This window comes from Parasteatoda tepidariorum, chromosome 7 (genome assembly GCF_982258835.1).
Source record: "Parasteatoda tepidariorum strain Cologne lab strain chromosome 7, Ptep-v5.0, whole genome shotgun sequence".
In the NCBI taxonomy this organism is placed as follows: domain Eukaryota; kingdom Metazoa; phylum Arthropoda; class Arachnida; order Araneae; family Theridiidae; genus Parasteatoda; species Parasteatoda tepidariorum.
In genome coordinates this window covers 54549573-54574244 of record NC_141761.1, presented here as the reverse complement: position 1 = coordinate 54574244, position 24672 = coordinate 54549573, and the positions used below count along the sequence as shown (strand labels likewise).

The following is a 24672-nucleotide window of genomic DNA, read 5'->3' as shown; positions in this document are numbered from 1 at the left end:
ATAAGTTGGAGTTTAGATGGGTAATTCTTAAGGAAAAAAACACACTTAACTGCATTTGTTTGTTAGAATGTTGATAAAAAATTCAATATTTTTCAAATTTCTGAGTTTCCTTTTCAGCAGTATTCAATTTTTGTTAATTTTAGATGATGAAAAATACTTTGTTAACTTCTAACATTATTATACATTTTTACTTTACATTATTATACATTTTTACTTTAGATCATTATATATTTAGTTAAATTTGCTCTTTCATATTTTTAAAATAAAAAAATACAATGCATTAATGAAAAAACTTTTAATAAGGAGTAAACGGAGACAATTTTTTAGGGGAAATAACTAGCACATCAATAAATAAGTTTCTTCTTCATCAACAATAAGTTATGCATTTATGGCTTTAAGCACTAACGTTGGAATTTAGAAATATCTAAGTGAAATTTTCTTTCGCGTAGTATTAAAACATCAGTCTAAGAAATCTCAGGCAAGCTCATAACGGGCAATAGTGCTTGGTTTTAAAATAAACATTAATATAGAATTCCAGGCAATAGCTTATCAAATTTTAAAAAAAAGTGCAACGAATACTGAGTGTTTGTTCATTACCTGGAAAGTACATGTAATTCTTACCTTTCTAAACCTGAAAAAGAAATGAAAAAACCAGTACTCCATAAAGAGGCAAATTAGAATTGAAGTTTTTTGCAATACAAGCTTTTTGTTTTGCAATCTTGCTGCCAGTTAACCAGATGCAATATTTGAAAGAGACCATCATATTGTAAGCAAAATAACATTGGTAAGTGAGGAATTATAATTTTGAAAGCAAGTGTATCCTTCCAACCTTGCGGTACATTGTTATTTATCTTTAACGACAGTAACTTGTGATAGAGGATAATTTGGAAATCTAAATATTTATAGAAACAGTCATATTGAGTAGTGGCATAGTAATAATGGATGATTTGAAAAAAGTTGAAAAATAAATTTTATGTGCACAGTAATTGTAAAAGGGAATACAAAAGTAAATAAATCCAAAGCAGTCAATTAAGAAGGAGTTAAAATTTACAAAATTAAGTGAAACAAAACCTATAAATAATAAAAGATATAAATAATTTCTTACATTTGTATTTATCGGTTTTATTTTAAATTAAAAAAATCACAATAATCATCAAAACTGTTATCTGATCAAAGTTATCTGTTTGAGTTAAGCGTGAAAAAAAAACTGAATTACGCATTCTATATCATATCAAATAAAATTTGCGAAATTTATTTTACTATCGTGTTTTTATTATTATTTACTTGATAAATAAAGAAAACACCTTCAATAAAAATGTTTTCTTAATCACTAGCAGCAGGTTTTTCCCATAACCATTTGATAAGAGGACGTTTAAAAGAGGCTAACCCTAGTTATTCAAATTAATAGTTTCCAGAAATTGCTTAGAATATCTTAAATTTACAGATATGAAGACTAGTATCTTCCTAGTTAGTTTGCTGTCTGTTGCTTTAGCTGGTGACATTCAGCTAAGTCCTGAAGAAAGAGAAGGTAATATTAAGTTTATTTAAAGATAGAAAACGTTATAAAAATATTTTTGTAATATACTTTATTTAATGTTAACGTCTTTTAATGTGAAAGTAAAAGGCAACTAAAACTCATAATTTTCATAAGTTCATAGTTAAAAATTTCCAACGATTCTTCTCTAAGGTAGCCTTTTTTAAATGTCTAGAAAAAAATTTAAATTTTAAATAAAAATGAATACAAGTCTAACATGAGATGCCGTAATATTCTTAAATATTATTTCCTCCGTTCTTAAATATTATTTTCGTCTTTTATTATTTTAGTATTTTGTAAAAACATACATTGTTAGTATACTGTAAAAAACTCTTGGGGGTATTACGGTATAAAGTACCAGCACTTTGGGTACATCATCCGCAAGATCCATTTTACCGTAAAATACATTTTATAGTAAAATTCATTAACCGTAAAATACCGCAATTTTTACAGTGTTATTTAGTAATTTATATTAATTTAGTTATGATTTTATGGTAATTATTAGAGTAAAAAAAAACGGTATATTAGATTTTTTGTTTCTAACATTACAACATGACGCATTAGAGTTTTTAGTTCCTTCTTCTGGTTAAAATAAATTTTTAAGATAAAAAGTACCGGTTTCCTGAGTTCCACTTTTTACCATAATTTAATACGAAAGTTTTCACAGTGTGCTCATAAGTATCCTTTAAGTAGTATTTTCTAATTAGTATTTCACAAAAACCACGCATAAATTCATGATAAAATAAATTATTTTAATAAAAATTATTTTGATAATTTTTATTTTTTTTTGAAAAATTATATTTATAATTCTTATATATTTAACATTTTTATGTTTATTTATTGATATAATACTTCTTATGTGCAAATAAGAAACAGTTTTCGAAATTAAATTGTATTAGTACATTTTTAAATAATTTAAAATTTAAAATAATGGACTGTAAAGATTCCTTCTTAAAGCAAATTAAAAAAATTTCATCGTTTGTTTCAATTAAATTAAAATAATAACCATCCAAAATTTGTTACGTCATACTCGTCACATGCATCATTCCATTCAGTAGAATATTTCTACCTTAAAGGGAGTTTTAAATGCAGCATAAGAAAAAGTAGGTCAAAACCCATATGCAGTAAAAGGATTATAAAAATATTTTCTCTCGGTGAAACGGGAATTAAACAATGAAAACTGATTGTTAATTTCTCAAATTTAATATTTTAAAGATTAGAAAAAGCATAACATGTTTTTCTTTACTCGGTGAAACGGGAATTAAACAACGAAAACTGATTGTTAATTTCTTAAATTTAACATTTTAAAGATTAGAAAAAACATAACATGTTATTCTTTACTTGGTGAAACGGGAATTAAGCAATGAAAACTGATTGTCAATTTCTTAAATTTAATATTTTAAAGATTAGAAAGAGCATAACATGTTTTTCTTTACTCGGTGAAACGGGAATTAAACAATGAAAACTGATTATTAATTTCATAAATTTAATATTTTAGGGGCGAGAAATGCTCTATTCAATCCTGAATTGTTCGATGGTGATATGAGAGGAATTGTTTTTGTAAGTATTAATTTCCTATTAAACAATACTTCTATTAATTGCAGATAATATCAGTTGATAAGTCTGAAAAAAATCAATAAAATGCTGTGATAAGTTAGATTAATAAACGAAGCTTTTGATTGACGTGAAGTATCTAGAAAAAAAGTACTATATTTATCAAATAATATTTCAAATCTGAGTGAAATTACATTCGTGGCGAAACTTAATGAAAATGCTATTAACTGTAGAATTTTAATTAAAAAAAACTTTTGTAGTTATGATTCAAATCTTTCCTCCTGAAATTTGGATTGACATAAAGGCCATAATAGATGATTCAAAAGATTGAACAACATATCATTTTAGCACTTTTTCTGATAGGCAAAAAATATATGCCTTAATTTGCAGCAAATTAAAAATTTTAAACAGAGTCTACAATATCTTAATTGAAAAAAGTAAAAATACATATAATTTAATTTCCTTCTAGTTAAGTCAATCGAAAGCTTTTACGCCGTTCATTTTAAAACACACTTGCAAAAAGTCTCTTTCCCTGCATAATTATTGAATTGATTTTTAGAAAGATGTTTTATTTTGTTTGCTGGATTCGCTTCTTTTTAAAGTTTTTTGATGCAATCTATTTTAAAATTCAGAAACTTTAAGATTTGGAATTTAAATTTGAGGTGATATTTTTTTTTAAAATTGAAAACGTTAACTTAATATTGGTTTAAGTTGATTTAAAGTTAAAGACTGGACATTTATTTTTTTAAAAATGAAATTCGTTAATAAGTATACCAAATAAGAGCAATCTCTTAAAGATCATTGCAATATCTCCTAAAAAATTACATGCAAAGCACACAAAAAAAAAGAATTATTCTTAAATCGCAATTAGAGCTTTACAAAGAAGCGAAAGAAAATATTCCTCTTGGCAGAAAACTTTAAGATTTGAAATTTAAATTTGTGGTATCATTTATATTTGTTTGCTGAATAAGTTAACTTTATATTGGTTCTAGATAACTTAAAGTCAAAAACTAAAAATTTAATAATTTTTAGAAAAAAAAACTTGCTCAGCAAACAAAAAAGCAGTTATTCTTAAATCGCATTCAGAGCTTTACAAAAAAAAGTAGAAAAATTAATTCCTCATGGCAGAAAACGCATCTTAATAATCAAACCACCATTTAAGCAAGCTTGATTTTGAATTGGTTGGAACAAAGTGTTGAGTAAAAGTACTATGAAACAAAATTTCAGATCAAATTGCGCTATAAAGTACCGGACCTTTAGATGCATCATTCTAAAATCCATTTTATCGTGAAATCCACTCTTTCCGTGAAAAATTATATGGTAATTTTTACAGTACCGTTAATTTAAAGTGATTTTAAGGAAATTATTGCCGTAAAGATTACGGTATATCAGATTTTTCTTTCGTAAAATGTTAAATGTTGGTAATTTACTGTAAAAATTTAATTTTACAGTAAATTACCAACATCTGAACTCCAGTAATTTTTACCGTAATTTGATCTGGAATCTTTTATGATGTGGGCGAAAAACTACAAACTTTTGTTCTAATCATAAGTAGAAAAATTTTCAAAGCTTTCATGCCCGTAAGATATCTAATTTAAGATATTGATAATAGCGTAGCTAATAAGGGGACTATAACCTTAAAAATTATTGAAATTTGGAGAGAAAATGTTTTTTGATTGAAAAGAGAAAAAAAAGATGTTTGGCTATTGGTATAGACATTTTTAGGTATCGACATTTTTTGTTGGTTTGCAACATTAGTTTAAAAATAACATTGCAGTTTTGGCTTTAATTGGATAATTTTATTTCAATAAAATATTTTTTGTACAGATTTTCATTTTTTATTTTGATTATCAAATCTAACATTTTCCTTACTAATTTTTCAAAAAGTTTGAATCAAACTTCGTATAGTTATTTTAAAGATTGTAAGGGATTGTTTTACTGAAATATTCATTGAAAAACTGCTTGTTGTGATATTAGTGTATCGAAACGCATGATTTCGAATAAAAAATGAGTCATAAGGGATTCTTTTATTTTTATTAAACAATGTGGAATGCTTTTATAAATAGATATTTGAGGCTATTTATATTTATATGCGAAATTTGATTTTTCTGAGGTTACCAATTGGAAATATCATATATCAATAGGAAATAACATATATCAATGGGAAGATAGAAATTCCTTTAAATTAATTCCTTTAAAAATAAAGTCAAAAAAATTATAAATCATAGAATTTTTTATTATTTTGGATTAAGTAAAAAAGAATTTAAAAATTTCCCTTTTAATTTCCGTTGTTTCCTTAAAAAAGGTGCTTAAATATTAAAACCAGTACAAAAACTCGTATGTAATTGTTATATGTTATTAGAATTTAAAAATTCGTAACATAATAGACATTTAATTTTGATACTTATTAATTTAACATAATGATAGTAAAAATATAATGCCAATAATTAAATCTAATTGATTAGCTTAGCTTTCTAAGTTATTTTTTATTGAAGATCATTGAAGTAGGCGCGAACTAAAATTAAAACCTTTGTTAAGAGATTTAGGTATCTGAAAGTGAAATTTAAATTATGCTAGAATAAAACTTTTATAACTTTCATTATTGTGATTCGAAAATTAACAAACAAAGATGTAATTTTTAATGATTTAAAGAGAGGGCTTGAAATATACAAATTAGTTTATGCAGAATCTAGTTCAAATACCGAAAAGAGTAATAATTTTTTTAAAATCAAAATTACCGTACTTGTTTTACCAAGAATTTCAGTCCATGATACATAAATTAATGTACGGTTATCTGAATAGGCGTGCTTTTTTTTGACTAGATTTTCAATATTTGAAAAATGGGTGTAGCAGAAATTTCAAAAATATGGTCTCATAAGTTTATCTAGGATAAGAATGGTGAAAAAAGTTTCAAATGTAAATTATTTTTTATAAAAAGTGTAATTTTAAGTGTCAAGATCAAAAATATTATGGAAATCGGTCAGACTATTTCTGAGGAATGAAAATTAAAAGAACTCCGCATTTCCAGAGATTTTGCTATTTAAGAGAATTATTCAAATTATTCATATTCTCATTTTAATATCATTTAAGATTTGAATATTCTCATTTAACACTGAGTTCCTTTTGAAATTGCAATTTTTTTCATGTATTGTTAATTATATATTTGATTTATGTTTTATAAATATACTATTTTGAAATTAATAATTCTACATAGGATGACGATCGAAATGCTATTGTTGGAAACCATTTCAGATGGCCAAATGCAGTTGTGCCTTACGTCATTGATCATACTTTGAGTAAGAATATAATTATTAATAAGAGATTTTTTTCTAAGATTAATTACTAATTTCTTACTAAGTTTTAAGTTACTTCATTTACCAACTACGCGTATGTATTGCTGAAAAATATAATTTGAAAATTGCTGATTTAACTAAAGTGTAATTACTGTACGAGTAATTTTATATATTCTAATTTATTTAATGTATTTACTATACTTTTTACGAATTTAATTTCTTTTCAAATACTTGTGCCTTTGTTTTCCTTTTAAGATCCTTGTTTTTATTCTAAGTATTACTTTATTTAAAATTTATCAAGAGAAGAGGAATAAAATTGTATGAGCTTTATCAAGCATTTGCTTGTTAAGACTTAGTTGCAGAAAACAAAAACAAAAAAAAAAAACTGCAATTGGAACTTTTTTTACAATTTTAAGGTCACAAAAAAAGTTTTGTAATTTTTAAAATAATTTTTCAGTTTTTACTGAAAATAAATGAAATATTATTTAAAGCTCTATTTAACACTGCTGTGTTCATTCTAAGTCACGATGGGTACTAAATTACAATTTTCGTGTTAATATATAGCCACAATCGTCTTCTCTGCTCCTCGTGCAGGCTATTTCGCTTTATTTTGCTTGATGAATGCTTTGGGCCTACTTGCTACCATCAAACCCCACACGATTACCACATCTGCTGTATTTGATGATGCTGGAGGCCTCGTGTTTTTGGTAGTGGTTTCTATTTCAGCTCTGTGCCCTTCCAATCAACATTAGGTACTAGTCCTTAAGAGTGCTTCAGTCCCCCTTGTCGATACCATGCTAGAGTAGATTTCCCTATATTGCGACCCTCTTTCCATTGGAACTACGTTGTTCAACTCCTACCGTGTTTAGCACATTCTATCATGGTTTGTTTAAAGTGAGACAGTTCTGTGATATGGAGATTTTTGAGCACACACCAAATTCTCAACTCTTGAAAAGTAAGCATTCGTTTGACACTTCATACTGGAATCGTTCAGGATCTACTTTGATCGTTCTGCTTAAAATATACCAATAAGATTTTCAATTTCTAAATGTATATTTTATTTCATATTTTATTACATAATGTATATTTTATTTATTATTATTTTGCATGAGAAAGTTGCGATAAAACATACACTCGTTGAAGCGTTAGAAGGAATTTTGTATCAAATTGAATAGTATGTTATCTAAGCATTTTTAATTAAACACAAAATAGTTTGTTTATTACAAAAAGAGAAAAATAGAAAATTTCCTATCTTTTCTACAAATTGAAGCAGATTAAATCATTTTGTTTGTTTTTGAACGGTGTCAGAACATATTGAACGTCACTGGCTTCCTTGTGTCTATTTTATTAATTTTTCCTACTGTATAGTGTATTGTGTTAAACATTTCCTTATGACCCAATACTTATTGTGGGTCAAAAATGAGAAAGTTTTTCAGAGATATGCAGCCATTTATAGCAATGTTGCCAAAAGCATCAGTTTCTACTGCAAGTGACCAACTAGCAACTAAAGTTGGTAAGTAAGTATCTGTCTTTAAGAATAAATTATTTTTTTCTCTTTCAGTAAGTAATTAAAAATGATAAGAAATAATAATTTCATAAGTTCTTAAATCAAAATTCATTTCGAATATTTATTTCTCTTTCTTATTTATCAAGGTCAAATAGATGCACAAACACCCATAAAAGAAGCATTTGAAGAATATCACACAAAAACCTGCGTCCGATTTGTCGAAAGGACTAATGAGGAAGACTACGTTGAACTCAAATGGGCACCAGCCGATAAGTAATTATTTTTTTTCCAAACAAAAAATATACCATTTTCCATAATTAAAAAAATAACTCAAAATTAACTCATTTAGTATGCATAGAGAAAATTCTTGATAATAAAACCAAAGTAAACTGTATTTAAGCAATTAATTTAGAAATTTTCCCGTTCATATGGTAACGGTTTACCGGAAATTCTGGTTTTCAAAATTTTAGTCCTTATTCCCTCACATTTAATAAAAATCACAAAAGGAAAAAGTAAATTTAACCAAATAAATATTTTATGCTTTGCTCTAGTTATCACAATAAAATTACGAAATTGTACCACATTAAGCAAACTTTATCACATATTATTAAACTATTGTTCATTGTTAAGTTTTCAAAATCCTTTACCACAGTGTTTCACTTTTGATGTCTCTATAGATCCAGAAACACTGTATATTTTATTATGTTCTAGTAGTTTTGACCATACATTTTTTCTCAGTTGGATTTGATTAAGAACTTGAGATAAACGCAATTATATTCTTAAGAACTTAAAAGCTTTGAACCCCCGTCTTCTTACAATTTAACTTTCCTTTCATATTATTACTCACATAATGCATCAGTATATATCGCACAATTTAAAGAAAAAAACATTTTTTTATCTTTTTATGAATTACAGATTTAATAAACAATAACTTCCTTAATGGGACTGAAAATATTAAATATATAATAAAATTCAGTATTCTGAATGAAAATATACTCATGATAGTTTTAATTATACAAAATAAAACTGTTCTAGTCATTTAAAACCTGGCAGAGAAAAAGGAAAGTCCCTCATTTGTAAAGTATTCATTCTATTTATGAGGATAGGCACTCTTCGATTTTAAAAATAAACTGATTTTTGTTGCATGATTTCGATTTTCAATTTTTAGTCTTGACCATGTGCCTGAATTTGATAATTTTATAAAATAATCAATTACGAGGCAGTAATATTAGATTTCGTTTTTATTAATGATTCGAAAAGGATATAATGATAAGTGAAGATGATGCTGTTTTTAAAAATTTCACTAATAACTTAGATTACAAAACACACAAAATAAGAATATTAATAAAATGCTACATAATGAAATGTTAAGTCAAAAAATAAACTTGTGTGATTTTAGTTAAAAAATACTCCAATTATACTAAATTAAATAGCGTTTCGATTTGCAATTGGGAGGGGATAACAAGATACACCATTAAATTTGTGCTGAAAAAAAGAAAAGAATATTGAAATGAAAATTAATATGTTCATGTGATTCTTAAAAATATAAAATCTCTTAACAGGTGCGATTCGCAAGTCGGTAGAATCGGTGGCAAACAGCAAATAAATTTAGGTGGCCGCTGTTGGTTTTTAGGGACAGTTATTCACGAATTAGGACATGCCCTTGGATTCTACCACGAACATAACAGATCAGACAGAGATGATTATTTAATCGTTTACAAAGAAAACGTACGAGAAGGTGAGTGCTTCATCACTTGCTTAATCTCTTCTCTGTCGAATTTCAGATCCAAAAGTGCATTCTTTTATTGCTAAAAATTAATATATGTTCTATCCTAAATTTGAAAAAGACAAATAATTTTGTTAGAAAGTATATTTTTGCTTGACCAATTAGTGGTGAAATATGTGATGTCTCATCCACTGATTTTCAGTTTTCTCTGCTACGCACTCAAGTTTTATATTGAAAAAATACACTGGGATAACATCTTTATAACTCTGTTGTTGCAAGGTGTTTAAGATAAATATCTGATTACAAAAATAAGGTAAAAATATTTTAGAAAATAATTTTCCTAACTCACAGTTTAAACAGCTTCACAATCAGTCTTACGCGTCAGAGCTTAAAAATTACGTTTATCACTAAACTGAAATAATTTATTGCAGTTAATATGCAACGGTAACACTACTGAAAGTAAAATTGCAGAAAGTACAAAATGATTCTGATTTCAGTGCAAGGCGGGAAATCTCACTGCGAAAATTGGGAAGAAACTGCTACTAGTTGCACCATCTACTAGCAATATTTAGAAATATAAAAATCTCCCGATTTAAAGAGAGGTATAAGTAGCGACGAATTCAATTTGAATGATGCTATTTTTCTCTTCGTTGCATAGCATACGATGCATACTATATGGCCACAAAAACGTCGAACTTATGAAATATGACGCCAACAGAGAAAGAGTTAAATCTGTTTATGCATAATAGAACTTACTTCATCTTGTATTTGCCTGGGATCTGTGACAGTTGCTTATGATGGATGAAATATGTGCAAGTGATATTTTTAATTAAGAGTGAAATTTGCCAATTTTATATTTCCTTATTCAAATGAAACTAAATTCTAGAAATAGGCTTTAATTTTTTTTAAAAATAATCTGTTAGTATTTAATTTTAAGTACATAAAATAATTACTCGATGTAATTTTTGATTGCATTGAACATTATCTATGCACATATAATAGTCCAGCGTAATTCTGGAAAAAAGCGCTGAATTTAATTTTCTCTGTATGTGAAAAGAAGTTTAAATAACTCATATGTGCGAGAAAGAAATATGAGTCAGAAATGTGTAAGAGAGAGAGAGAGAGAGTTGGATGGCTGTCGGCAGCATTCAAACCTAGGACCTCCGAGTCCGTGGTACATGCTGTGATCACCATAGTTGGACACACCAGTCCAGGGGGAGTATAAAGCTTTATATAGTGATCACCTTAATGATATATCATGAGATACATTAAGCTCGCTGAAAAAGATTTTACGATACAGCGAAATATGTAAAACTAAGCCAATGGGACCATATTTTCTAAATTACAACCTTTGCTTCTTGAAATTTGAAATTAGTATGGAATGATGCGTCATTGAGTCTTTATAAAGATTCCAAACTCTGCCTGGTCTGGGATATACAACTTTGATGGCTGGACTATCCCACTACGAACACGGAGGTCATTTATTCGAATCCTGTCTGCTGCAAAGAGGCATCTTTCTCACACATTTCGCCCTTCACACACATTTCGCTTTGCATTATATGCTGTTTGAACTTGTGGTTTGTAAATTTGACTATGTGGTTTGAATATGTGGTTTGTAAATTTGACTATGTGGTTTGAATAGGTGGTTTGTAAATTTGAGTATGTGAGTTGAATATGTGGTTTGTAAATTTGACTACTAATTGTTTCGGAGTTATTTTGTCACATTTTTGCTCAATTTTGAGAAATTGTTACAGTGAGAAATGAATTAAAGAGGTTTAAGTATCAAATCACGAGGCGACAAAATAATCCAGTACTTCGTATCTTTTATTTCCCATTCGGCAATATGAGACTCATTTTTCACTATTAAAATTAATTAAAAAATTTCGAAAAATTGCGTAAAAATGTATTCTATTTCACAACCAAACAACAAGCTATAAAATACAGATTATTGCAAAATGTATACTCATAGAAAAAAAATTAGCGCAACACATTGTTTTGTTAATTTCTAATCTTGATTTTAATACTCAAACTGGCGTTCCATAAAATCTCTCTTAATGCTAATTTATGTTTTTAAATCTTTTTGTACTGTATAAATAAAAAAAGCAGAATGGTTAACACTAAAACTTAAATACAATTTCGATTGTTAAAAAGAAATCAGACAATTTCATATGATTTATGAGATTCTACCTAGCAATACAAAAGTGGTGTTTACAAACGGGTTGAAGCATTTTAGCGAAACCAATTTAAGATGTTTCTTAATAATTAGGGCTTCTAATATTTTAAAGGGAAGCAGTATTACTATTTCAGTTTAAATAGTTTAAAAAAGCAAGGGATCGCGTTTTTCTTCTTCCTTTTTTTGGGAGGGAGATTTAAACTTTTCAGATTTAAAATTCAGTCTTTTCATTAAGCAAAACAATGATTATATTTGAAGTGTTATGTTATTTAATCACACTCGCAAATGAAACTTAAAAGAATAACATATAAGGCTGATTTTGTGTAATTTTGTTTTTAGTTACTTTCTACACTTTTAGTTTTTCATGCTTTCAATAGTCATATTTATATAGATATACTTTCATTTACTTTTATATAGATATACTTCAGTTATATAGATATACTTTCTAAAGCAAATCTCATTAAGGAAATGTTTTTACCACTCAGGTGATGAACACAATTTCATGAAGATTGCTCCACACCAAAATATCTTGTACAACGCCTACGACTATGACTCAATTATGCACTATGGTAACGTATCCATGTCCAAAAATTCAAAGCAAACCATGGAAGCCATAAATGGACATCCATTGAAAGAACCTTTCGAGAAACCAGGAATGACTGAAAGTGATATCGAAAGAGTCAAGAAAATGTACAACTGTGCTTAGTTTGTATCGAAACAATATTACGATTGTTAACACGATATGATTAATAACTAAATGAACTAATAAACTTAATATGACTAATGAAATAAATTTATCTTTGAAATTTATTTAATTATTATACTGTTTTATTACTTACCAATTAAGATGCGCATCCATTGTAATCGAAAGTAAAGAAGTCTTACTGATTGCTTCAAACAAACGTTTACTTGATTATAAATATCCTTTTCACCCTAACGCAAAATAAAGTACTCAAAAATAGTCACATTCTATGTAAAACATAATTAAAGCCTCATAAATTTTGTAATTCTAGTTAAGCACACTGAAAACCTTTTTTTAAAAGTAAATAAAACCTGAGATTTTTTTGAATTAGATATTTAAAATTTAAAAATTTTTTTTTTATACAGATGGCAGAAATATGAAAGACAATCGTCGCTGGTACAGGCATATAACAATCTAAGTTACAGGAGCTAAATTATGGTCATCGAGGTCATTCTTCTACGAGACCATTCTGCTTTTAAGGAGCAAATACACGTTTAAAATTATATTTAACCCCTTCCTTCTTGCTCCCGTGAAAATGACGGGGTGAGGTTTTGCTCGTTATTTCTCGCTTCCGTGAAATTTCCGGGCTGGAGTGTTCAGTAGTAATGCGCCAATAAGAATAAAACTAATTCATTTCTTTTTGCCCGGAAAACATTTTATTTCTCATTTTTTACACCAGATGGCAGTACCAGGATATTTTTATGGTAATTGTAAATAGTTAGTTTATTTTAAACTAGATACCAGCACTAATCAAATGCGTGTATTTGGAAAAATAGGCACTTTTATGACCATTTTCTTGAAAATTAACCGATCGTTAAGGGGTTAAATAAATAAATCTTTCGAGCTGAATAAGCATCTACGAAAGAGCTGGAATTTTTACCTATTACAGTTATTGTAATAAATACAAGTGAAGATGTTGAGGGAATTTTCAACAAGTTATAGAAACTAAACTTATTACTTCCTATTCTAAATTTTTAGTTTGATGCCTCTGTCGTAGGCAAACTGTAAAATGAAGTCCTTGCAAAACTCCAGCCATAATTTTCCTATGCACCAGCCTAATTGAAAAGTCTCAATATTTTCTAATCAGCCTGACGTGAGTAGTAATCAGAAACTTATTGCAGCAAGCTCACATACCTCTTGGTTAATTGGAAAATATATAATTTATGATTGAGTTACTTTGGTTCACTGGTTATCTGATTCCCATGGTTCAGTTTATTTCAATTAGTTGAGAGAGTTTAGAATAGAATTCTTATTGTAGGAGAATGCTTTGTTAAAATAGTTTTATTGACCCTTTCCTTCTCGCTCCCGTGAAAATGACGGGGTGAGATTTCACTGGCTATTTCTCACTCCCGTGATATTGATGGGCTGAAGAGTTCAGTAGTAACGCGCCAATAAGAATAAAACTAATTCATTTCTTTTGCCCGGAAAAAATTTTATTCCTCATTTTACACACCAGATGGCAGTGCCAGAATATTTTTAAGGTAGTTGTAGATAGTTAGTTTATATTAGACTTTTTTTTTTCTTACATAACGGCAAGCACTTCACTTTTCGTTCTTCGCCATAGAAGATGCCGGAATTGTTACTCATTTAGCGTTACCCAGTGGGCACCTGTGAACCAAAGTCACGGAGGCGAGCAACGTTACCCACGCCATACTGCCACAAACCCGTTCATAGGATGGGCCACATTCACTCATTCACACAACAGAAGACAACACAGAGAGAGAAACATCCATGCCCAGAGTGGGATTCGAACCCGCGGCCAATGGCTCCGCAGTCAGACACGCTAACCACTCGGCCACCTGGCCGGCCATATTAGACTAGTTGCAGCACTAATCAAATACTTAATACAAATGCGAAAGCCAAAGAAATATACACTTTTATGATCGTTTTCTTGAAAATTAACCGATCGTTAAGTGGTTAAATGTTTACTACAAAAAATCTGAGCAAACTCCATCTGATTTAGCATTTTTTCGCACATTTTTAAATGACCTAAAGGCTGATATCTTATAAGCTGGTACAAAATAAGTCTAACTATTATCAAAAAGATTTAAACTCACCAACGAGTTTTCAATCAGTTTAGTATATTATAAAACGTAAACGTTTACAAACTAACATTTTTACTTATCTTACGACAAATATATTTTTATTACGCATAAAATACGATAAGTTAGGGCATATATGATTTGGGTACTATATCAGAGAATACTTTGTTCCGGACTTAGATATTTTTTATTTATTTTATATCATGCAGTATTTATTTCATTTTATTTATTTTATATCCATGCAGTATTTATTTCATTTTATTTATTTTATATCCATGCAGTATTTATTTCATTTTATTTATTTTATATCCATGCAGTATTTATTTCATTTTATTTATTTTATATCCATGCAGTATTTATTTCATTTTATTTATTTTATATCCATGCAGTATTTATTTGATTTTATTTATTTTATATCCATGCAGTATTTATTTCATTTTATTTATTTTATATCTCATATTTGATAAAAAATATTAATTAAGAAATGTTACGCTGTGTCTTACAGAGAATATCAGTTCTCAGTTTACACAATGCTGATTATGCAGAGTGGGACAGCATCCAAGGTTTCGTGGCCAAAATTAGTATTTCGATAAAATTTGTATTTAGGGGTTTTTATGTGCAGGTAAATTGAATTCATTGTTGAAATTTTAAAATACACTAAAAATACCCCCCAAAAAACCAAAATGGTGACGGAAATACGGCGAGCAAAAATAAAAAATAATATAATACGTTTAAATAAATAAATATATCAATGAAAATATAATAATTTTCGTAATTTTATGTTAAAAATGAAAAGCAAATTATATTTCCGAAGTAATATTACAAAATAACTCGAATTATTTACAAAATAACGCGAAAACATGAAAAAAATACAAAATTTTTTTTTTTCGGTATATTTAGTCCACCTTTTCAATACGGGCAAAAATGGGCCAGATTTTTTCGAAAGAAGACAACAAAGAAAAGTTTAGCTAATTATCTCGTGGAACTTTTTGGAACTAATTTTCGAAAGTTATTCAAACATTGTAAAAAGTCAAATGATAAGATATAAACTGTAAGTTTGTCAAGAGTATTAACTAATCCGACTAATTGAAAAATTGTACTATAATTTAACACTAATTACTCTGATAAAAATGTAACAGTAAGGTGAAATTCTTATATATATTTCTGAAATAAAAATCTAAAAGTTACATTTAAAAATAATTTTGTTAACATATTTTTCATTAAACTAGGAGACTTCGCCCCCTGCTCGCTGGCGCTCGCCAACCCCGAAACTGCTTTCGCAGTTCATTTCGGATTGATACGCAATCCGATGCTCGCTTGGCTTGCTCATTGGATACGTTCTAAACGTCTAGCTTTTGTATACTTTTTTGAACACTGAAGTTCCGAAAACTTTTCACTGTAGAAAATTCTAAACCTGTGCTTTTCAATATTAATTTAAAATTGAAAACAGTTCGCATATTTTTCTTAATCACACTATTCTTAATTTCAGTTGTTGAGAAAAGTAACTGTTGTAAGTTTTGTTTTAAAGTCTTTCCCACCAGAGGGCTAAAACCATGTGTTATAAAACAATATGAAATAGTACTGAACGCCGGATGTAAAGCATCGGCTTCGATGAAGATAATTTTGTGAGAATGTTTTTGATAATTCGGTGAGAATTCACCCGATTAGCCATATGATACTCACTACGTGCTCTTGCGCGCCGAAGCCTATTAATTAAAATATATTAGCGTTTTATATAATATAGATTAGCGATATGATGCTCACTACGTGCTCTTGCGCGTCGAAGCCTATCACTTAAAAATGAAAACTGTTGCCAATGCGAGAAAAGAAATATCATCGGTTTTATTAATACATACGCATTAGCGTTTTATATAATATAGATTGTACTCTCGTCTGTCCAAAAAGTAAATTGTAATGTTTGGTTTGGTTAATGATTATTGGTTTGGTTAATGATTATGAATACTTAATTTGGGATATAATAAAACTGCCTACACATATTTTAGTTGAAAATTAATTTTTTACTTTTGGCCAAAGATCATAGACTTCTGGTCCACAGTGTTATGAAGATAACAATTTCTTTGGTTTTGTATTAATTTATATACATTTACATCACATTTACATTATAACATTGTCATAATACGTTGTGCTAGTTTAGCAGGTAATTGTTTTGGTAATTGTTTTAGTGAAGCAGTAGAATCTTGTAAAATTCTGAAAAAAACATTCATTAAGTAATTAGTGACTGTAAAAGATAATTTCTCTATAATGATACCAGAGAAAATTGTGACAGTGAAGTTTCGTTTTTCAGTAAAGGGCTTTCATTTTAATTTGAGTAAGGCCAGGCCAGCATCTTCTGAAATTTTAAAGTTTGAGGGAAAGCAAAATTAAAAAGTAAAATTTCAAATTCTATTTAAAAGTCACCAGAAAATTGATTTTATCAAATAAATTATACTATGAGCTGTAATGATCTTATGTAAATTTGTAAAGATTATAAAATAAAATAGGAAGTTTAATTTCGCAGTCAATTGGATAAGATTTGTTTTAGTACTGAGTCTAGCTAACTTGAAAAATGTAATTTCTGAGAAAGGTGTTCTAGACATACACAGTGGAGTATGAAGGGTTGTTTAAGAACTGTAGCTTGGATTCCCGAGGTATTTTTTATGCCAGTAAAGTTTCAGATATTAAAGTACACTCATGGACGAAAAAATTAGCGCACCAAGCTATTGCGCGCCAAGCTAAGGTGCGCGAATTTTTTTGTCCATGAGTATATTATGGCACTTTTTAATCAAATAAATAAATGCTTGAATTCAAGCAAGTTTTGTCAGAGGGTGCGCTTCTTGTTTTACAGTGGTGCCTTCTATGGCCAAGAGTATGATTTTACTATCCACATTCGTTACAATCCGTTTTACAGAGAGGACTCAGTGACACACCTTCAATCCATATCAGTAGATCGTAATTTTGACCTGAATTCTTCTGCAGGAACCTCTCTGCAAGAATATATTTGCAAGTACTATAAAGTTTAAAAATATTAAAAAATATCTGGCAAGCAAAAGCAGGTATAAAATAAATTAAACACCTAAAGAGATAAATTAAAAATAAAAGAACGAGACAATTTTTAGAACAACACAGAGTTGTTGATTTTTTAGAAGATAGTTTTTTGTTTTTGTAGTTTGAAGTTTATACTCACCCAATACTGGTTTTTCTATATTTTTTCAAGATTAGTATTAACACGTTACGGGTACTTTAATTTCGTTTCGTTATTTGTTGCTGTGAAATAAATGTGTTTTTTTTTATAAAACAAGGAACTGTTTCTTAATATAGCTTGATACGATACAGTACCCGCAGAGGTATTTATTTGTCGTGGGAACTTGGATGACTTTGTGCCCTCGACGGATTTAGCGTGCACCAATCACCATTTATACGGGGATCCTTCGAATGACTGGATTTGAACTTCTTTTCTCGCGAACAAGATTCCAACATCCTACCAATTATGCGATCCGGGTCATTTATAATATATTAATATTTGTAAAGGAATTGAGTTGAAGTTGAACTGTTAATTTTGTTAGGTGGAAGTGCTATAAAATTTTTAAACAAACACTTAAGCGTTCTATGAATTCACAGTCAATAAATGTACTATCATTCCGAGATAACTTGAAAAGGTTCAGACTGTTTAAACAAATAGCTTTCTTGATCAGACCTGTTAGAGATTGTAATATGTTTTTATAGTTGGTGTCACGTGACTCTGACTGCTGTTACTGCTTTTATTTAATTTTTATTGTTAACACTTTAGTTTTTATGTTGGCAACCTACTTGAAATGTTTTTGTGTTGATTATTTAGTGTTCGAATTAGTTAGGTTTTGTAAATATCACTAAATTTAGATTGTTTTAGAATTAATAAATGTTTTGTTAAGTTTTAATTCGTATCTGTTTGTGGTGCGCAAGAGCAATAACATAACAAGCATTTATATTTAGTTTTATGAAAAATAAAAACAACGTTGCTAAGACAACTCAATAATAATAATAATTACTGTATTGACGTTCCAGACATTGGGATGTAAAAGTAATAATGGATTTATATATTTTATATTAACTTGTAAATAACTGTGTATATTAAATGTTGTGATGTCTCCAATTTACTTCGTTTTTATTTATCCAAAATCGCACATAGTAGGAAGATAGAAAACCTTCCCTTACAACTGGTGACCTCAGGACGTGATTAGTTTAACAGTGCGAAGATTTTATTTGGATAAAAGAAAGGTTTGTGCATTACCATTATTTTATAATTATCTTTATATTAAACATGGAGGAAAGCACAAACGATAATTTAAATTCATCAACTCAGGATAATGTGAATTTAGAAGTAAACAAAGTGGCAGTTAAACCACCAATTTTTTGGCGACATAAACCTAAGTTATGGTTCTTACAACTTGAAGCACAGTTTGCTAACGGCAATATTACTCGTGATTTAACTAAGTATAACATTGTCGTTGCCTCATTAGACGAAAATGTCTTAGATTTCGTAGAGGATATTTTGTTAAACCCGCCAATGAATGGAAAATACGACGCCTTAAAAAATGCATTGTTAAGTAGATTGACAGATTCTGAAGAAGCCAGGTTAAAAAAGGTGTTGACTACACTTAATCTTGGCGATAAGCGTCCATCTGACTTGTTGCGACAAATGAAAGGTTTGGCTGAAAATTCCATTTCTGAGGAATTGTTAAAATCACTTTGGCTACAGAGGCTACCACAACAGGTTCAAGCTATATTATCTATTAGCTCTGATTCTTTGGATAAAATGGCAGAGATGGCAGACAAAATTATTGGCATATTTAGCTCAACAGAGTTATGTACAGTTGATAAAGTATCCAGCAAAACTTTTGAGCATAATAACATTAGTAACGAAAAATTTAATTCATTGGAGATTAGTATTGCAGAATTAACTAAGAAATTTGATACATTAATTACAAGGAATAGATCTCAAGATAAATCTGTAACAGCTCGAGACCGTAGCCGTTCGAGATCCCAATCTTCTCGTTATAAGTTATGTTGGTACCATTTTAAATTTGGAAGCAAGGCACATCGCTGTGTTAAACCTTGCCAATTTCAAAAACCAACAAATACTTCGGAAAACTAACGGGCCAGTCGATTGAAGAGGCCAACGACTACGGCCATCCAAATTGCCGCCTCTTTCTTTTTGACAAGTCAAGCAAAAGGCACTATCTTATTGACACTGGGGCTGACGTGTCTGTAATTCCACCGCCAAAACCCAATAAACTGTTCCCATCTGATTTTAAACTTTATGCTGCAAATTCAAGTTCAATCAAAACTTACGGCAAGCAACTTATTAGTTTAGATTTAGGCTTGAGAAGACGTTTCAAATGGAATTTCATCATAGCAGACGTCTCAAAGCCAATAATTGGCGCAGATTTTCTTAAGGCACATGGACTTTTGGTAGATATTAAACAAAAACGTTTGTTTGATCCTTTAACATCATTGACAGTCTCAACTAAAATAATCAAAGGACCATCTTCATTTTTAACACCCCTCGATAGTAATAATCTAGATCCAGATATTCATTCTCTACTGCAAGAATTCAAAAACTTATCTTCAGAAAAAATAGAACTGAATAAAGTTAACTTCAACCATAATGTCACTCATGCTATTGTTACAAAAGGCCCACCCATAACATCTAGAGTGCGTAGATTGGCTCCAGAGAAACTAAAAATCGCCAAAGCTGAATTTGACTACATGCTTGAGCGTGGCATATGCCGACCATCAAGCAGCCCTTGGTCTAGTCCATTACATCTGGTCAAGAAAAAAAATGGCGAATGGAGACCGTGCGGAGACTATCGTGCTTTAAATGCAGCCACATTACCGGATAGATATCCTATACCACATCTGCATGATTTTACACACCAATTAGAAGGTTGTACTATATATTCCACATTGGATCTTCATCGAGCTTATCATCAAATTCCCATGGAACCAGCAGATATAGAAAAAACAGCTATTAGTACGCCATTCGGACTGTTCGAATTTCCTTTGATGACTTTTGGACTTCGTAACGCAGCGCAGACATTCCAGAGATTTATGCACGCCGTTCTACGTGGACTAGAATTCTGTTTCGTCTATCTGGATGACATATTAATTGCATCGCGCTCTAAAGAGGAACATCTACAACATCTCAGAATAGTTTTTGAAAGATTGCAACAATTTGGATTAACATTGAATCTCAGTAAATGCAACTTCGCTAAGCCTGAGGTGAATTTTGTTGGCCACACTGTTTCTCTAAAAGGAATTCGTCCGACAGAAGAAAAAGTCAAAGTCATTGAAGATTTCAATAAACCCAAAACAGTCAAACAACTTAGAAGATTTTTGGGAATTATAAATTTCTACAGAAGATTTATTCCTCAAGCGGCTCAACACCAAGCATGCTTATATGATTATTTAAAAAACAGCAAAAAGAATGATAATCGAACTATCGAATGGTCAGGCGAAGCTTCAAATGCTTTTACGAAATCCAAAGAATTGTTAAAATCTGCAGCAAATTTGTCTCATCCAGTGCCATCTGCTAAACTTGCCCTTATGGTAGACGCTTCCAATATAGCAATAGGTGGAGTGGTGCAACAACTCGTCAATAATGATTGGCAACCGCTAGGTTTCTTTTCTGTTCGACTAACACCTACACAAAAGAATTATAGCACCTATGATCGTGAACTGCTAGCTGCATATTCGTCTATTAAGCATTTCCGATATTTGTTGGAGGGTCGAGAATTTACGTTATTCACTGATCACAAGCCGCTGGTATACGCTTTCCGACAAAACTTGGAGAAAGCATCACCCCGACAACAAAGACATTTGGAGTACATTAGCCAATTCACATTAGAAATTCAACACATTTCTGGAAAAGATAACATGGTTGCTGACGCTCTTTCAAGATTGGAAGAAATAAGAATTACTTCCGAAATTGACTTTGAATCCCTAGCCAAAGCTCAAGAAATCGACGATGAGTTAAAAGATTTAATGACGTCTCAAAACTCTTCTTTGAAATTTGAGCTAGTTCCTATTTTTGGCTCTAATCATTCATTATATTGCGATACAACCACAAAAATTAAAAGACCATTTATTCCAATTAACTTTAGAAAACAAGTATTCAAAAGTGTGCACAATCTCTCACATCCTGGAATTAAAGCGACTGTTCGATTAGTTACATCAAAATTTATTTGGCCATCAATAAACAAAGACATTCGTGATTGGACCAAGAGTTGTTTGAAATGCCAGAAATCCAAAATTTCTAAACATAATCATTCTCCATTACAAGAATATCCTAGAGTTGGTCAACGATTTCAAGACATTAATCTAGACCTGATTGGACCTTTGCCATCATCAGAAGGATTTCGTTATTGCCTTACGATAATTGATCGCTACACGCGATGGGCAGAAGCCATTCCTTTACCTGATATTCGAGCAGAGACAGTTTCTGATGCTTTATTGAAAAATTGGATCGCTCGCTATGGTATTCCAAGCGTAATTACAACTGATCAGGGTGCGCAATTTGAGTCTCAATTGTTCCAAGAACTTTCGAAATTACTTGGTTTTAAAAGAAATAGAACTACTGCATATCACCCACAAGCTAATGGCTGTGTAGAACGTTGGCATCGTACTTTGAAAGCAAGCATAATGTGTCATGAAAATCCAAGCTGGACAAAGTCACTTCCGATTATTCTACTTGGTTTACGCACAACCTTGCGAGATGACTGTCAAGCCACCCCAGCAGAACTCTTGTATGGTGAAAATATAAAACTACCATATGACTTTTTTGAAAATTCAAACATTGAAGCGCAATCAGAATTCATTCAGAATTTAAAAAGCACCATGGAAAAATTAAAACCCGTCCCATTTCGTCATCACTCGAAGCAGAAACCATTTATATTCAAAGATTTAAAAACTTGCTCACACGTGTTTGTCCGTACTGACAGTGTTCGTCATAGTTTGCAACAACCATATCATGGACCATATAAAGTTTTAAAGAGAACCGATAAAATTTTTACTGTTAAAATGAAGCAAAAAGAACTAAATGTATCTATAGATAGAATAAAGCCCTATTTTTCGGACAATTCTACAGAATCTGAAAAGACTTCAGAAACACCTTTACTGGTTGAAAAGAATTTTGGGCCTATTTCATCGTCTACAATTTCTAAAGCTGCTACAGAGCAAGGCAACGGAAACAAAAGAGTGAAGCTTGTTATTCCACCCCGAGTAACTAGATCTGGACGTACAGTGCACATTCCAGCACGTTACACATGAGGTTTTTCATCGTTCGAGTACCTCACTAGGGGGGGAGTGCTGTGGTGCGCAAGAGCAATAACATAACAAGCATTTATATTTAGTTTTATGAAAAATAAAAACAACGTTGCTAAGACAACTCAATAATAATAATAATTACTGTATTGACGTTCCAGACATTGGGATGTAAAAGTAATAATGGATTTATATATTTTATATTAACTTGTAAATAACTGTGTATATTAAATGTTGTGATGTCTCCAATTTACTTCGTTTTTATTTATCCAAAATCGCACATAGTAGGAAGATAGAAAACCTTCCCTTACATGTTTATTCATCTGTAGAACTTGTAGTTTATTTGAATAACACAAAAAGGCGTCCGCAGTATTTATTTCCAATTATTAGCGACATTTGTGGCGTCAGCGACAGGACCGTTGATACGCTATTTCTGATTTGAAAAATGTTTTTAGCATCAAAAGGATTTAAAAAGGAAGATCTTATTATTGTTGCCCAAGAAATTGGCGAAGTATTACCTCAAAAAGCTACTGTAGCGGATTTGAAAACGATCATTTTGAAAAGTAAGGAATATTTAGCTGATCCAGATTTTGTAACAAGTGTATTGGTAGCTACTGTCAATGATCGACGAAAAAAGGAGGAATATGAAGAGAAACAAAGAGAATATGAAGAGAGAGAAAGTATAAGAAAACATGAACTGGAGTTGGCGAGAATTCAAGCTACTTCGCAAAGAATCGGTGAGTCTCCGCCAAATATTATTAGTGACAGTGCCAGAAAGCAGTTTAATTTGTCATCATGACAAACTAGAGTCATACCTTAGAGCTTTAGAAACGTTAGGTGTTACGACCGAGAAATGCGCTTCAATACTATTCCCTATGGTAGAATCTTGTTTCCAAGAAGAGTTTCTAAAAGTCTGGAACCGAAGTTCTTCGCGCGTTGCTTCAGTTGACGCCAAAGAGCGATTAACAAACATCATGGCTTTTCTGAAGGCAGAAACGGAAGGTGAAGAAAGAATTAATTTGGCCATGTCAGGTTTTGGCTTGGGATCTGATGAAAAACGCCAACCCTTTAAAAAGAAAGCAAGAGATTTGCCAACAAAAAGATTTCCTACAGCGTCAAATCTATTGACTACAGATGTAAAAGATTTGAAGAAAGGGTGTGTGTTTTGTTCTGGGAAACATAAAAGTTCAGATTGCTTTTCCGCTCGAAATATGACTTTAGCTGAAAGAGAGAACATAGTAAGAGAAAATCAATGTTGTTTTGCCTGTTTAATGCAAGGACATCCAATTCGTAAGTGCAAAGCTTTCATAAAATGTGTCATATGCGGTAAAAGACATGTGGTACTAATGTGTGAATCTTTAGCTGCAAAAAATCGTGAACCCGATAAATCTGGGCAGAAAAGTGAAAGTTCTGAAATAAACATGTCCAACATCACGTACGGTCCGAAAGTGTTCCTTCAAACTATGAAACTAAAGCTGATATCTGATAGAAAAGAAATTGTGGTGAGAGCAGTTTTAGATTCTGGATCACAAAGAACAGATATTTTTAAAAAATTGGCTGAAAAGATGGAATATGTTCCCTTGAGAAAAGAAACTCTCATACACTCTTTGTTTGGTGGTCATAAATCAGATGAATTTGAACACACGTGTTATAGAATTAGATTAAGGAATCCAGAGAATAACTTGACTTGTAACATGGAAGCTTTAGATCAAGCATCTATTTGTGATACTATAGCGCCTGTTAGCTTTGGATCCTGGTTAAAAGAGCTTGAAGAAATGAATATAAAGTTGTCAGACGTCGGAA

General features: G+C 30.4%; 1 protein-coding gene across 1 annotated transcript; it reads left to right on the top strand.

Moving 5' to 3' along the window:
- The first annotated feature begins 1414 nt into the window (after positions 1–1414).
- Positions 1415–12597, top strand: LOC122270678 (astacin-like metalloprotease toxin 5). Its single transcript, XM_087167866.1, has 6 exons — positions 1415–1528; positions 3033–3094; positions 6303–6384; positions 8035–8161; positions 9451–9626; positions 12273–12597. Exons 1-6 carry the CDS (start codon positions 1447–1449, stop codon positions 12491–12493), a joined length of 750 nt encoding a protein of 249 aa, XP_087023992.1. The 5' UTR covers positions 1415–1446; the 3' UTR covers positions 12494–12597.
- The last annotated feature ends 12075 nt before the right edge of the window (positions 12598–24672 follow it).

Bases quoted from the DNA above. Each gene is read 5' to 3' on its own strand.
- LOC122270678 (XM_087167866.1), top strand. From the start codon at position 1,447: ATGAAGACTAGTATCTTCCTAGTTAGTTTGCTGTCTGTTGCTTTAGCT. The intron at 3,095-6,302 runs GTAAGTATTAAT...AATTCTACATAG, and splicing joins ATATGAGAGGAATTGTTTTT to GATGACGATCGAAATGCTAT. The intron at 6,385-8,034 runs GTAAGAATATAA...TTATTTATCAAG, and splicing joins CGTCATTGATCATACTTTGA to GTCAAATAGATGCACAAACA.